General features: G+C 34.8%; 1 protein-coding gene across 1 annotated transcript in view; it reads left to right on the forward strand.

Moving 5' to 3' along the window:
• The first annotated feature begins 4,570 nt into the window (after window positions 1-4,570).
• The window catches only part of LOC101896479 (MOXD1 homolog 2-like), a 157,045-nt gene continuing 147,161 nt past the window's right edge, over window positions 4,571-14,454 (forward strand). The window contains exon 1 of the mRNA XM_059129324.1: window positions 4,571-6,421. Coding sequence (XP_058985307.1) covers window positions 6,074-6,421 — 348 coding nt within the window. The 5' untranslated portion in view covers window positions 4,571-6,073. The remainder of the gene's footprint in view (window positions 6,422-14,454) is intronic.

A 14,454-nucleotide genomic window follows, 5' to 3' on the forward strand; every position in this document is an offset into this window, starting at 1 on the left:
TAGAAATGACGGTAGTCTGAAGTTGGTGGCAGTTTTTTCATCTCACCCTGTATACCTATGTTATACCCACTACTAGTTCACACAAATTTTCGAGAAATTTCGTTAAAACCACATCAATATATTAATCAATGCAATTATTACCAACAACTATGACAGTTCAGAATCGATATTTGACACAATTTAGTGGCGATCGGATTGGTACATAAATGCGCTGGAAGTTTGCTTCGAATTCATAATGGACAAACACACAAAGTCGTAAAGATATGACGATTGGTGTATTATAGGTGCTTTTTTGACCATGATTCGTACCCTTTTTACATAGCTCCATTTTAAATGCACAATTTTTGGTATCATATATCGTGTACAAGTTATCCCGGTTTGGAAAAGATAGTTGTCGGAATAAATCCGCCTAAATGTTGCTAATAGTGTCGTGTTGTTTATCTATATATATATATATATAAATCAATTGTTGTTCGTTGGTAATGGAATCAGTTGAGAACTGCTGGACCGATTTGCATAATTTTTTGTACAAACGTTCGCCATACCCCGAGTTATGTTTTTAAAAAAAAAATTGACCACGCCTAATTTCACGCCCACTATTTCGCTTTATCTAAAATTCTTATATTTGCCAAAATTATGAAGATATCGGTTTGAAAATTATTACAAGACCTACTGTTGGCTTCCATCCAACACTAACTACTTACTTGGGGGCTGAGGAACTGACCACGCCTACTTTTTAATCTATAATACAAATCAATTGCTGTTTGTTTGTAATTGAATCAGTTGATAACGGCTGGACCGATTTGGATATATATTTTTTTTAAATGTTCGTCCTACCCCGAGTTAGGTTTTTATGTAAAGAAAGAATTACCACGCCTACTTTTGCGCACATTTTTTCGATTTCCCTAAAATCTTAATATTTGCCAAAATAATGAATATATCAGTTTCGCAGTTAGTATATGACGTACTATTGACCCTCCCTTTGTTTAGGGTCAGAGGAACTGACCCTGAAGTTTAACCAGTAAAGAAAGTCTTAAAGTCGGGCGGGGCCGACTTTATGATACCCTACACCACTTTGCTAATTTAGTAGAGCTCCACATAACAATTAAAAGTTTTTATGGAAGAATTCAATCATACACGCTATGATTATAATTATAATTAAAAGTTCAAAGGACTATATATGCCGAAGCATTTGTATCTTTTAAATTCGGAATTGTATTGCCCATTTGGTGCACAATTAATTAACCGATCTTCACCAAATTTGATATACTAGCTTCTAGACTCAATTCGGTCGTAAGTTCCAAATTTGGGCAAATATTAGAAGTTTGGTGTACAATTAATTTGAAATCGGATAAAGATATATATGGGAGCTATATCCAAATCTGAACCGATCTCGATAAAATTTAGCAAATGTATTTCTGAGATGTATTTGATATATTTCCCCAAATATTGTTGTTACAGTGTGCATATTACGGGGGCGGTGGACAAAAATAGCAAATCGGATGAACTATATATATGGGAGCTATAGCTATATCTGAACCGATCTTCACCAAATTTGGCAAGCTACCTTCTAGACTCAATTCGGTCGTATATACCAAATTCCATCCCATTTGGGCAAATATTAGACGTTTGGTGCATAATAAAAGGTAAATCGGACGAAGTTATATATGGGAGCTATATCCAAATCTGAACCGATCTCGATAAAATTTAGCAAATGTATTTCTGAGCTGTATCTGATATATTTCCCCAAATATTGTTGTTGCAGTGTGCATATTACGGCGGCGGTGGACAAAAATAACAAATCGGATGAACTATATATATGGGAGCTATAGCTATATCTGAACCGATTTCAATTAAATTTGGCATAAATATTTTCAGACCTAATTTGGGTGTATATGCGTATGGGTGTATAGACTCAATTCGGTCGTAAGTTCCAAATTTGGGCAAATATTAGAAGTTTGGTGTACAATTAATTTGAAATCGGATAAAGATATATATGGGAGCTATATCCAAATCTGAACCGATCTCGATAAAATTTAGCAAATGTATTTCTGAGATGTATTTGATATATTTCCCAAAAATATTGTTGTTACAGTGTGCATATTACGGGGGCGGTGGACAAAAATAACAAATCGGATGAACTATATATATGGGAGCTATAGCTATATCTTAACCGATCTTCACCAAATTTGGCAAACTATCTTCTAGACTCAATTCGGTCGTATATACCAAATTCCATCCCATTTGGGCAACTATTAGACGTTTGGTGCAGATTAAAAAAAGTAAATCGGACGAAGTTATATATGGGAGCTATATCCAAACCTGAACCGATCTCGATAAAATTTAGCAAATGTATTTCTGAGCTGTATCTGATATATTTCCCTAAATATTGTTGTTGCAGTGTGCATGTTACGGCGGCGGTGGACAAAAATAACAAATCGGATGAACTATATATATGGGAGCTATAGCTATATCTGAACCGATTTCAATTAAATTTGGCATAAATATTTTCAGACCTAATTTGGGTGTATATGCAAAATTCAATACAATTCGGGCTGATATTACACGTTTGGTGCACAATAAAAGGCAAATCGGACGAAGATATATATGGGAGCTATATCTAAATTTTTACCGATTATCTCCAATTTCAACAGGGTTCGTCCTTGGGCCAAACAAATGATTTGTGCAAAATTTCATCTGGATCGAGCAATAAATGCGACCTGTACTTTGTTTACAAAACTACATGGACAGACGGACGGACGGACAGACGGACGGACGGACATGCATAAATCGACTCAGAATGTGATTCTATGCAGATCATCAAAATGAACTATGGGTCTATCTCGTTTCCTTCTGCCTGTTACAAACAAATGCACAAAGACATAATACCCTGACCACCTTGTGGTGTAGGGTATAAAAAAATATAGTAATACATCTGTTGAGAACTGCTTGGCCGATTTGACTTACATTTTCGTTTGTTTGTAGTATCCATTACGAACTTCAAATACCAAATTTAAAACAATTCCGGTGAATAATATCGCTAAAATTATCAAAATACCGTTATATGGTGGCTATACGAAGACGTGGACCTGCACAGACAATTTTCTGTCATAGGCTTTAGTATCCATTACGAACTTCAAATACTAAATTTGAAACAATTCAGGTGAATAATGTCGCTAAAATCTTCAAAATGCCAAAGATAGGGAGGTACTATTATATGGAGGCACAGACAATTTTCTTTCATAGGCTGTAGCATCCGTTACGAAATTCTAATACCAATTTTCAAACAATTTCAGTGAATAATGTAGCTAGAATCATCAATATACCGAATATCGGGAGATGTCGTTATATGGGGGCTATACGAAGACGTGGACCTACATGGCTCATTTTCTCTCCTAGGCTGTGGTATCCATTACGAACTGCAAATACCAAATTTGAAACAATTCCGGAAAATAATGTCGCTAAAATCATCAAAATACCGAATATCGGGGGATACAGTTATATGGAGGCTACATGAAGAAGTGGATCTACATGGCCCATTTCCTGTCTGAGGCTGTAGTATGCATTACGAACTTCAAATACCAATTTTGAAACGATTCCGGTAAATAATGTCGCTAAAATCATCAAAATACCGAATATCGGGTGGTACCGTTATATGGGGGCTATACGAAGACGTGGACCTACATGGCTCATTTTCTCTCTTAGGCTGTGGTATCCATTACGAACTGCAAATACCAAATTTGAAACAATTCCGGTAAATAATGTCGCTAAAATCTTCAAAATACCGAATATCGGAGGGTACCGTTATATGGGGGCTATATGAAGCTCATGGCTCATTTTATATAATACCAAAAGTCCTGCAGACATAATACAGATTTGAGTAAATTTTTATCAACTTACTTCATTTCGTTCGGAAATTAGAGTGATTTCTACAGACGGACAGATGGATAGAGGAACAGACGGACGGACATTGATAAATCGACATAGAATTTTATGCTGTTCAAGAATATATATACTTTGTGGGGTCTAAAATGTATATTTCGAGGTGTTACAAACGGAATTACAAACTTAATATACCCTCCATACTATGGTGGAGGGTATAAAAAACTAAAAAATGCATATCATTACAACTTCCGTTTGATGTCGTATAGGAAAACATATACAAATCTACTTATTTTTGAAAAAAAAAAAACTTTTAAAATGTTGACATATCAATCTTCACAAATGTTTATACATCTTTCTGTATTCTTATATTATGGTTGTAAGCCAACGTTTATATCAAAGTTTAGGTCTTTTTCAAAGAAAATAGCTTAACTTTACTTCTAATATTAGGTTCTCAAACAATTTGCATTACACCCTAATACTACGGGCCAGCAACGCGGTCCGGATCAGCTAGTTCTATATAGTTTTTATAATAATGAAATCAGGGTGGTCTATAATGATATTTGTTAATTTTAAGTAGGAAACTAACATAATTTAGATAAAGTATAATTTTGTTTGTAAAATTTATAAAATCTATAATGTTTTACTCATTTTTCATTCACTTTCCGATTTTATTTTTAGCCGTAAAAAGAATCTTTACTGGATGACCAGAGCAACAACCACAAATAAATGCAATCAACGAATATTGTCTGAAATTAAAGTAACCAAAATGAACAAACTGGTACATGATTTATAGAATGAAAACGGCTAACTGTAACTTCGCTATTACCTTTACTATGTGGAAGATGACTGAATTTTGATGCTGCTAGCCTCCACCCGCGACCTATTGTTCGAATTGCAGACAACAATAGTAGCCACACGAATGGTGTTCCTGTCAAACCAAATCATAAACAAAAACGAATCGTTCTCCTTTCCTCCGTGCCTACTCTTTTGTTCTATGCAATTTCGAATAATAATTGCAAAACTGCGATATACAAAAGTCAAACAAATGAATAACGCAAAACTCAAAGACCCAGCAACAGAGAAGTCTAAAAGCCCGCCATCCAGCCAGCCACACCAAAACTAAAAGCAATAAACGTAGATAGCCAAACAAACGATATTTGTGAAGGAAGCCATGTGTGTAGCACAGGATACGTAGTTCACTATACCCAGTAGCAAAAAGAAAGGACGAAAAAACAGGTTGCGAGCAACTTGCATATTTTTATGAACATTTATATTTTTGAGCTGTGAACCGATAGCTGTGATACCAACGAACCACTATCAACACGAAACCGGAAACCAACAAAACGAAAATAAACACATGGACATTTTTTCCTATTCATTTTGACTGACCCAAGCGCTCAAATGTGTGGGTGTAGGTGTATCCAGTTGTATTCGTATTGCTGAAACAATAGCAATAAGTACAAGGGCACATACGTAAAGAAAAATTGTTTTTGATGTGACCAAACAAAACAAAGCTTGCATAAAACAGACGACATCATTTTCGCCTGAAAACGGATGAATGTGATTTACACGCTTCCTTGCAACCTCTGATCCCTTTAACAGTTCCAGAGACCGTTACCCACTTTGTGCGTAAATTTTGGACCCTACTCCAAAGCGACCAACACATGAACTTACAACACCCTTTGTGTATTTAGAAAACAATTTCATTGTAATTGTGTATGTAGAATTGTTTGTGTGTGTGCGTCGTTAAGGCCTATCTCCCGTAATTTTGGCACTCACCAAGGGGGTTTGTACAAGCAATAAATGTCTAGTTAAAACCTCTTGCTTCAATTCTTCGTGTGGCCACATGTATGGAGAACAATAAAAAGAACTGAGAGGCTGGGTGAGAATTAAATTGGACAAGGAGTAGAACGACAGGCAGAAGTTGGGAGCCTGGGCAGCCAAAAACTATTAATTAAAGGCAACTAAATCTGACTGAAAAACAAGCAAACATACGCAATTTTCGCACGCCATTAGAGTCGCAGCACCCAACAAGCACTTCTGTTTTATTAGCACGAGACTGGACCAGTGGCCTAAAACATCTCATTATACTCTGCGCAGCTTAGCACACACACACACCCAGGCACGGAGAAACGTCTAAACGACCATTCGACGACGAGCCATTCATCTGGGCAGTTAGATTCACATAATGACCACACCGACGGAAGTGAAATATACGAGTTTATCGCTGTCATCGTTAATCACATACTTTATGTCCAGCTTTGTACTTGTTAGGTGCCTGTTGGAGGACGTGTCTATAACGTCGGCAGCAAAAGCCTCAACACTGCCCTCGGCCGACGAAGACTTGAATTGGGATCATAGCGTCGATTTGAATGAGGATTTTCGTATTTTATGGAAAATCATTAATCAAGATATAACATTTGAAATTCAAGCACGTACCATGGGTTATGTGGGGTTCGGATTCTCGCCGGATGGAAATATTGCCGGCTCCGATATGGCTATCGGCTGGGTTAACCGAGGTCACACATATTTTCAGGTAAGATTTCATTTGCATTTTAGTCATTTATTTGACCGAAACTGTCTTGAACATTGTTTTTAGCGTATGGTTCATTATGCTTCCTTTTGTCGTATATACAACTAAATCGGAATGCCAGCATGTGGTTTCGGATGCGTACACGCGAAAGTGCGAAATTTAGGGTCATTTGTCTAAACTCCTACCCGAATTAAGAAAATAACATTTTTATGCTTTTTCTGAATCCGTTGATTGTCATGATTACTACCATAAAATGTTCAATCATTACCCAGTGGAGCAACATACCAAAATAAAAATCCTAAGTGTTATAAATAGCAGTTAACACCCCATTCCCCATTTGCTCTTACGGTCATTTTATATTTATGGCCGTTTAGTTGAATTTCTCATTCACACCCACCCAAGCATGGGTTGGTTAAAATTGAATTAATAAAACATTTTCTGTTAACAACATTTTTAGAATAAAATAAAAGTAAATACGATATATGTACAAAAGTGGATAACAATTTAATAATTTATAGAATATCGCATATTAAATAATTCACTATGAGTAGTTTTTCTTTCTCGTTTCTCATTAAAATTTTGGCCAGGGAATATAAGTAGTTGCCTCGATTCCTCCAGTTATGAAAAAATTGAGGTATTTCATTCCATTGTAATTATAAATATTTCCGCAAAGAGGTCTTCTACACCCTTAGAGGCTAAGATACGGGTAAAATTAATTGAAAAATGTGACCAAGACCCTGGAAATAGCCGTAATAATCGGATACCTTCATATAAGGGTTATACCAAAGCATGGTTCTATACTTAAATTATTTAAAAGAATGTGTTGTTCTTTCTAAATCTTCAAATTACCAACATTTGAAGAATTTGAAAAGGGGGGCTATATTTCACTGTAGACCGACCTGATACATATTTTGTAGAAATGATTCTTTATGTGACCCCTAGGACGGTATCAAATTAAAAACTCTATCATAACTTTTGCGGAGTATAGAGCAAAGTATTTGAGGCCCTTTGTGTATGGCTAAGCTATAAAAAAGGGACCCTAAAAAAGTTTGACTCGGGAATCCCTCTTTTGGGATTTTTATCTGAGGCGCAGTGTAATTCCTGACGATATCGCTTAGACCCCGTATAACGTTACCAGTGATTCAAATACTTTGTTACAAAGTTTAAGGGTTCGGAAGAATTTTCCGAGAATATGAATCCTTTTCTTACTAAACTTAATTTCGTTTCACTATTTTGTATAGTCCGCATATTAGAGTGCCTCTTTATATTCGGCATTTCACTGATTGCAATACCAATGAATTTTGCATTTCGAGTTCCCATTGGATAGATTATTTCCATATATAGTCAATTTTTTGCAGCTTTGGACATCAGAATTGTATAGTAATATAGTAATTTCAAAATTGACAACCTGGCAACATGACGTTAATTTAATTATCATAAATAAAGTTTTATAAAAGTTAGGGACCCCATAAAGAATGTAAAAGAGTAGAAATTTTTGTCGATTAAATTATGTCCGCGAGAGGCCACCAAATTTAATATGCGTCTTTCAAACTATGCACAGGCTGATTGATGTTAGAAGAGGTATATATTTGATCTCATTTAGATATAGCCTTGATATAATATTATTTCCCAATATTGGTCGACCGAATGTGCTCTAATTTGGCCTATTAGAGGTATTTTGATGGACTCAAAAGCCTTTTCGAGGTTATAAATCATTTGCCAAAAAATTACAACAAAAGTCCACTGTATGATTTATTTTCTATTCCCCAGTACCTATTTATATTCGTTATTTAATCGTATTTAACGAAATTTTCAATCCCCAATTTCAATCAGTATTATAAAGGTCATAGCAATATTTTCTAAATCAAAAGTTATTTTGAATTCGTAACTTTTAGAAGACCATATTGTAAGGTATTTAGTTTTTACCAGTGTAAAATCTATATAAATCTGTGTATGCGGCCGTTCGTTGCAATCGCAATAAAGGTGAAATATTTAGTTTAATCTTTGAACTTTTATACAATATTCCTAGGAAGTTCGAATATATCTATTTCGTTTAGGTTTAGTAATACCAGTAACCTTTCGCCCTTTTGCATGTTTTTGTTACAATTTCTACCAAATGAACTCTAATTTGACATTTAAAGTTTTAAGTATTGTGAAATCAATACCAGCAATAAATGTTTACTATTGGTTCCCTATTAGCCATAGCCTCAATTTAAAAGTATGTTAAGATTTTAAAAGTGTTGATGTTTTAAGAATTATTTTTTAATCAAAATTTAATATTTTGGTATGGCAACCATATAACGGCATGTATAAAAATATGCAAAATTTATCCATTTTTGCGGTTTTTCAATAAGAATGTTCAATTCCAAAAGGCATTCTGAAACATTTTTTTCAGATCCTCAATTTTTATACCCTACAACACTATGTGTTGGGGGTATTATAAGTTTGATTGGGCCAAAAATTATGTAACACCTCGAAATATTGGTTTCCCACATAGGAAAGTATATATGGATCTTCCTATCTCGCCGAGCTGAGTCGATCTAGCTATGTATGTCCGTCCGTGCGTCTGTCCGTCTGTCCATGTTAATTTGTAATCACTCTACAGGTCGCAATTATGGCCCGATCTTCACGAAATTTAAAATATAGGTGGGGTTAAGGTCAGAATAGAACCCTATTTTGTAGATGATCGCATAATACTTAGGGGTTGAAATGGACCAAAAACTGAAAAATTTCCTAATTTTGCAGTTGCTCTACAGGTCACAATAATGGACCAATCGAAGCGAAAGTTAGCATAGGGCTAGAACTTTGAGCTGGGCAGATGCCTTCCAATTTTGATGGTCATCGGGTAATAATTAATGCCGGCGAAATCACAAATAGACGAACAGGCCAATTCTGACCGTTACGTAGATGCCGATAGTAAATATATCGGATTTATATAGCGAAATATATACAATGTGTATAATCAAAGGAAGGGGATGTTAGTTAGAATGCTTATATCTCAAGAATTTTTTAAAAATTTTTACATATAGATTTAAAGAAGTATGTGTGATCAGTTCGTCTGACTCCAAACAGATACCTAAGGTTAAAGGGAGAGTCAAGATTACGTCGTATACTAACTTTGGAACAGATATCTTCAAGATTTTTGTAAATATTAGATTTTAGGTAAATCGAAAAAATGGCCCTAAAATTGGGCGTGGTCACTTTTTCTTTGCATAAAAAAAAAAAAATAGAAATATGGTTGGTCTAGCACCAATACTGTGGCGCCAAAACGAACTTATATTACAGTGACAGACTGGCGTAGAATATAATTTAAATTCTGTTGTCATAATTGCTATCTGAAGCGTGGACATATACAGACAATGTTCTGTTATCGGAGGTAGAACCCGTTGCAAAATCTCAATACCCAATTCTGAACAATTACGTGCATAAAATTGTCTAAAATCTTAAAAATAACGAAGTTCGGGAGGTACTGTTATATCGGGACTATACGAGAGCTTGGACCGGCCTGGCCCATTTAACGTAACTTAACCTTATTATTGATAAAATAAACATGTGTGTAACATTTTAGCCTTATATCTTGGAATCGACTTAGCATTTTACACTGATCCAAAATATATATATTCTTCATTGGGTCTAACATGAGTATTTCGAGGAGTTAATGACATGTTAATGGGGTAGGACAAGGTGTTCTTCACTTTGCGCCTTAATAACTGAAATAGATTGAAATCTGAAGAAGCTATATAATAAACGATCGATATAAAAATACGGAATCCGTTCCGAATTTGTTACACGCCTGTATATTAAGAATTTTTGTGGAGTATATTATATCAACTGTTGACCGTTTTTATACCCTCCACCATACATAGTATGGAGGGTATATTAAGTTCGTCATTCCGTTTGTAACTCATCGAAATAATCATTTTAGACCCAACAAAGTATATATATATATATATATATATATATATATATATATATATTCTTGATCAGCATAACATTCTAATATGATTTAGCCCTGTCCGTCCGTCTGTCCGTCTGTTGGCTAAACGAATTAAGATGGGAAGCTAAAATTTTGCCAAGATCTCTCTTTTGTCTGAAGGCAGGTCTAGTTCGAAGACCGGCTATATCGGTCCACGATATCGTATAGCCCCCATATAACGGTACCCCGATATCTGGTATCTTCATGATTTTATCTTGATGATTTTTTCAATGGAATTGAATGAAAACCCACACAATCAGTTCCCTAAGAGCACTTTATCTCTTGGCAGAGAATTATCTATAAAGGTCCACGATATCGTATAGCCCCCATATAATGGTACCCCCCGATATTCGGAATTTTGATGATTTTAGCCACATTTTCTAATGAAATTGTATAAAAGTCCACACAAGGAGTTCTTTGTGGGTACTTTATCCCTAGTCTGAGAATTATCTATATAGGTCCACGATATCGTATAGCCCCCATAAAACGGTACCCCCCGATATTCTGTATGTTGATGATTTTAGCCACATTTTCTATTAGAATAGTCTGAAAATCCACACGAGGAGTTCTTTGTGGGCACTTTACCCCTTGAAAGAGAATTGTCTATATAGGTCTACGATATCGTATATCCCCCATATAACGGTACCCCCCGATATTCGGTATTTCAATGATTTTAATCGCATTTTTCGACGGAATTGTCTAAAATTCTACACAAGGGGTTCCTCGTGAGCACTTTACCCCCTGAAAGGGAATTGTCTATATAGGTCCAAAATATCGTATAAACCCCATATAACGGTATCCCCCGATATTCGAGATTTTGATGATTTTAGCCACATTTTCCAATGGAATTATCTGAAAATGCGCACAATGAATTTCTTGTGAGTACTTTATTCATTGAAAGAGAATTATCTATATAGGTCCACGATATCATATTGTCAAAATAAACATGTGTGTAAAATACCCCCCTATATTCGGTATTTTGATTATTTTAGCCACATTTTTCAACGCAATTGTCTGAAATACTACACAAGGGGTTTTTACCCCTGACTGGGAGTTCTCTATATAGGTCCATGATATTTCCCATATAACCGTACCCTCCCCCATATAACCGTACCCTCCGATATTCGGTATTTTGATGATTTTAGCCACATTTTTAAACGGAATTGTCTTAAATTCTATACAAGGAGTTGGTTTGTGAGTACTTTATCCCTAGACATAGATTTGTCTATATAAGTCCACAATATCGTTTATCCTCCCATATATCGGCACCTACCGAGATTTTACAGAATTTTTAATGGATTTTATTTCTATTTTGTGAAAATGCCCTAATTCGTTTCAAATGGTGGAGGGTATTTAAAGTTCGGCCCGAACTTACTGCTTTTTTACTTGTTAAATTTGTATTATGGCTATAGAGAAGTTATAATTTGGAATCAGAGGGAACTAATATATGGGAGGTATATCTAAATCTGAATCGATTTCCACCAAATTTGACAGGGGCATTTGTATCTCTCGTTCTGGAAATTATCAACAGGAACTATGGATGTGTTTTGTTTCCTTCTGCATGTTACAAACAAATGCACAAACATAATACCCTGTATCACAGTGTGGCATGGAATATGAATAGCTATAGCACATTCTTTTAAAGGTTTGTTTTTTTTGCATTTATTGTATTTTTCTTTAATATTAGTTGTGAAAGTATAGAATCCATATAAAATCGGGAAATAATTCGCGAACAAATTGAAGAAAGAACCATAAAATGTAGTACCACAATATCGTATACCTTATGCTATAGTGGTTTAGACCACTAAAACACATAAAATCGGACGGCACAGCTATATTGCCTAATATCTAAACGTGGAACGTGGTATTGGAAATTACCATCCAGTGTTAGCTCAATATACTAAAAGACATCCCATACGGTTGGAAATTGGGACTAAATCATTAACCTCTCACCTATATTTGCTTTCAGAAGAGAGGAAAATAGTTAAATAGCGATATAGAGTTTTACTCCGATCAAGAAACACATATGATATTGAGTCTCTAAAAAAGATTTTAATGTGGAAGCTGGGTTATCTGAAATCTTTATACCCTCAGTCAAAAGTTAGACAACCCGAAAAGCTGGAAGGATGGTCTCCTAACCGCTGTGGATATTATATTAAAAACATTTGACAATTCGATTTTTCAATATTATTACAACCTGCTATACACATTAGGATGTAAAAATAGCATGTTACGAGAAGCTCACAGGAACAACTATGGAAAACATAAACAATCTTTCATCATGAAGTGGAATTTATTAAGTAAGACTTTTCTGCAAAGTGAAGATAAACCACAACTTTACAATTTATAAGAGCTCGATAGCTCAATTAAATTTTTGATTTTTTTAAATTAAAATTTGCTTTAAACACTAAAAGTATTGGCCAGCAATGCAGATCGGGTTAACTAGTTTTGAATAACCATAACGCTCAGAAAATGCGAAATAAGCATCCAATTATTTTCTATTTTCGCACAACGCAATTCGCAATCGTCCACAAAGGCAAGATTTTGGATAATTCTAACTCTCATAATGAGATATGTCGGTCCACTCCTTCTGGTACCTCCTCCGCAAAATAACACAAATTAAATAACCAATTAAATGCATGCAATACTGTGTTTAACTTAAATCAGAGAAAAAGGTAATAGAAACCAGTAAGGAAAAGTCAAAAGATGGGCGTGGCGATTATATTTAAAAGAGCTCCCGTAACAAAAAAGTTAATTAAAGCAGATCATACTACCTATCAACATTTAGCTTTAGAGCAGTTATAGTTTGGCTTTAGAGGGAACTTATATATGGGAGGCAAATCCAATTCTGAATCGATTTTCACTAAATTTGACGGAGAAATTTTAATCTTTTATTCCAAATAATATTGTTATAGAGGGCATCATATCCTTTCGAGAAGGATTATATTAAAAATAATAATTATATTAACAATAAACCTGAAATCGAATTAAGGATATATGTGGAAGCTATATCCAAATCTTAGCCGTTCTCGATCAAATTTGGCAAAGGTATTGCCGAGCTCTATAAAATATCTGGTACCAAATATCATTTTTGTCGAATGCACATTACGAATATGAGGGACTTGAACACCCAATCGGATGAAAAATATATATGGAAGCTATATCTGAACCGATTTTCTCAAAATTTGATGTACTTGCTTCTATACTGAATTCGGTCAGATGTACCAAAATTTTACAGATCTGGGAACTATAGCTATTTTTGAAGCGTTTTTCACCAAATTTGATGTATGTACTTGCTTCTAGACTGAATTCGGTCGGATGTGCAAAAATTCAGACAATTTGGACTGATATTGGATATTTGGTGCACAATTAACCGGAAATACGTTGAAGATATATATGGAAGCTATATCCAAATCTGAACCGATCTTGATATTTCTGGGCTGTATTTGATATCTGGTACCAAATATTATTTTTGTCGAATGTATATTACGAATGTGAGAGACTTAAACACCAAATTGGATGAAACATATATATATATATATATATATATATATATATATTTATAATCTATAGCTATATCTGAACCGATTTAATATACTTGCTTTTAGACTGAACTCGGAGGGATGTACCAAAGTTCATTGTTAATTTGGATTATATTGGCCATTTGGTGCACAATTGATCCGAAATCGGTAGAAGATATATGGGAGTTACATCTAAATCTGATCCGATTATCACCAATTTCAATAGGGTTCGTCCTTTGGCCAAGCAAATATAGTTTGGAAATTTTCATTTCAATCAGATAATAAAAATTGACCTACATGTATCTTTGTGAACAAAAACATAATATATCTATGGAAGATCAACTTTGAGAAATTTATTAGAATTGACTTGTCATGTTCAGACCGGATTCTCAAATAAAGTCCAAATACCGAGTAAAGCTTTCGATACGATTGTGCATACTTTATTAATGCATAAATTTGATTCAATGGGTTTCTCTTCATTTCTTCCAAAATGTATATCGTTTTATTTGCCTGACCATACACAAAAGTTTTTATAGCCT

Source organism: Musca domestica, unplaced genomic scaffold (genome assembly GCF_030504385.1).
Source record: "Musca domestica strain aabys unplaced genomic scaffold, Musca_domestica.polishedcontigs.V.1.1 6, whole genome shotgun sequence".
Taxonomy (NCBI): Eukaryota; Metazoa; Arthropoda; class Insecta; order Diptera; family Muscidae; genus Musca; species Musca domestica.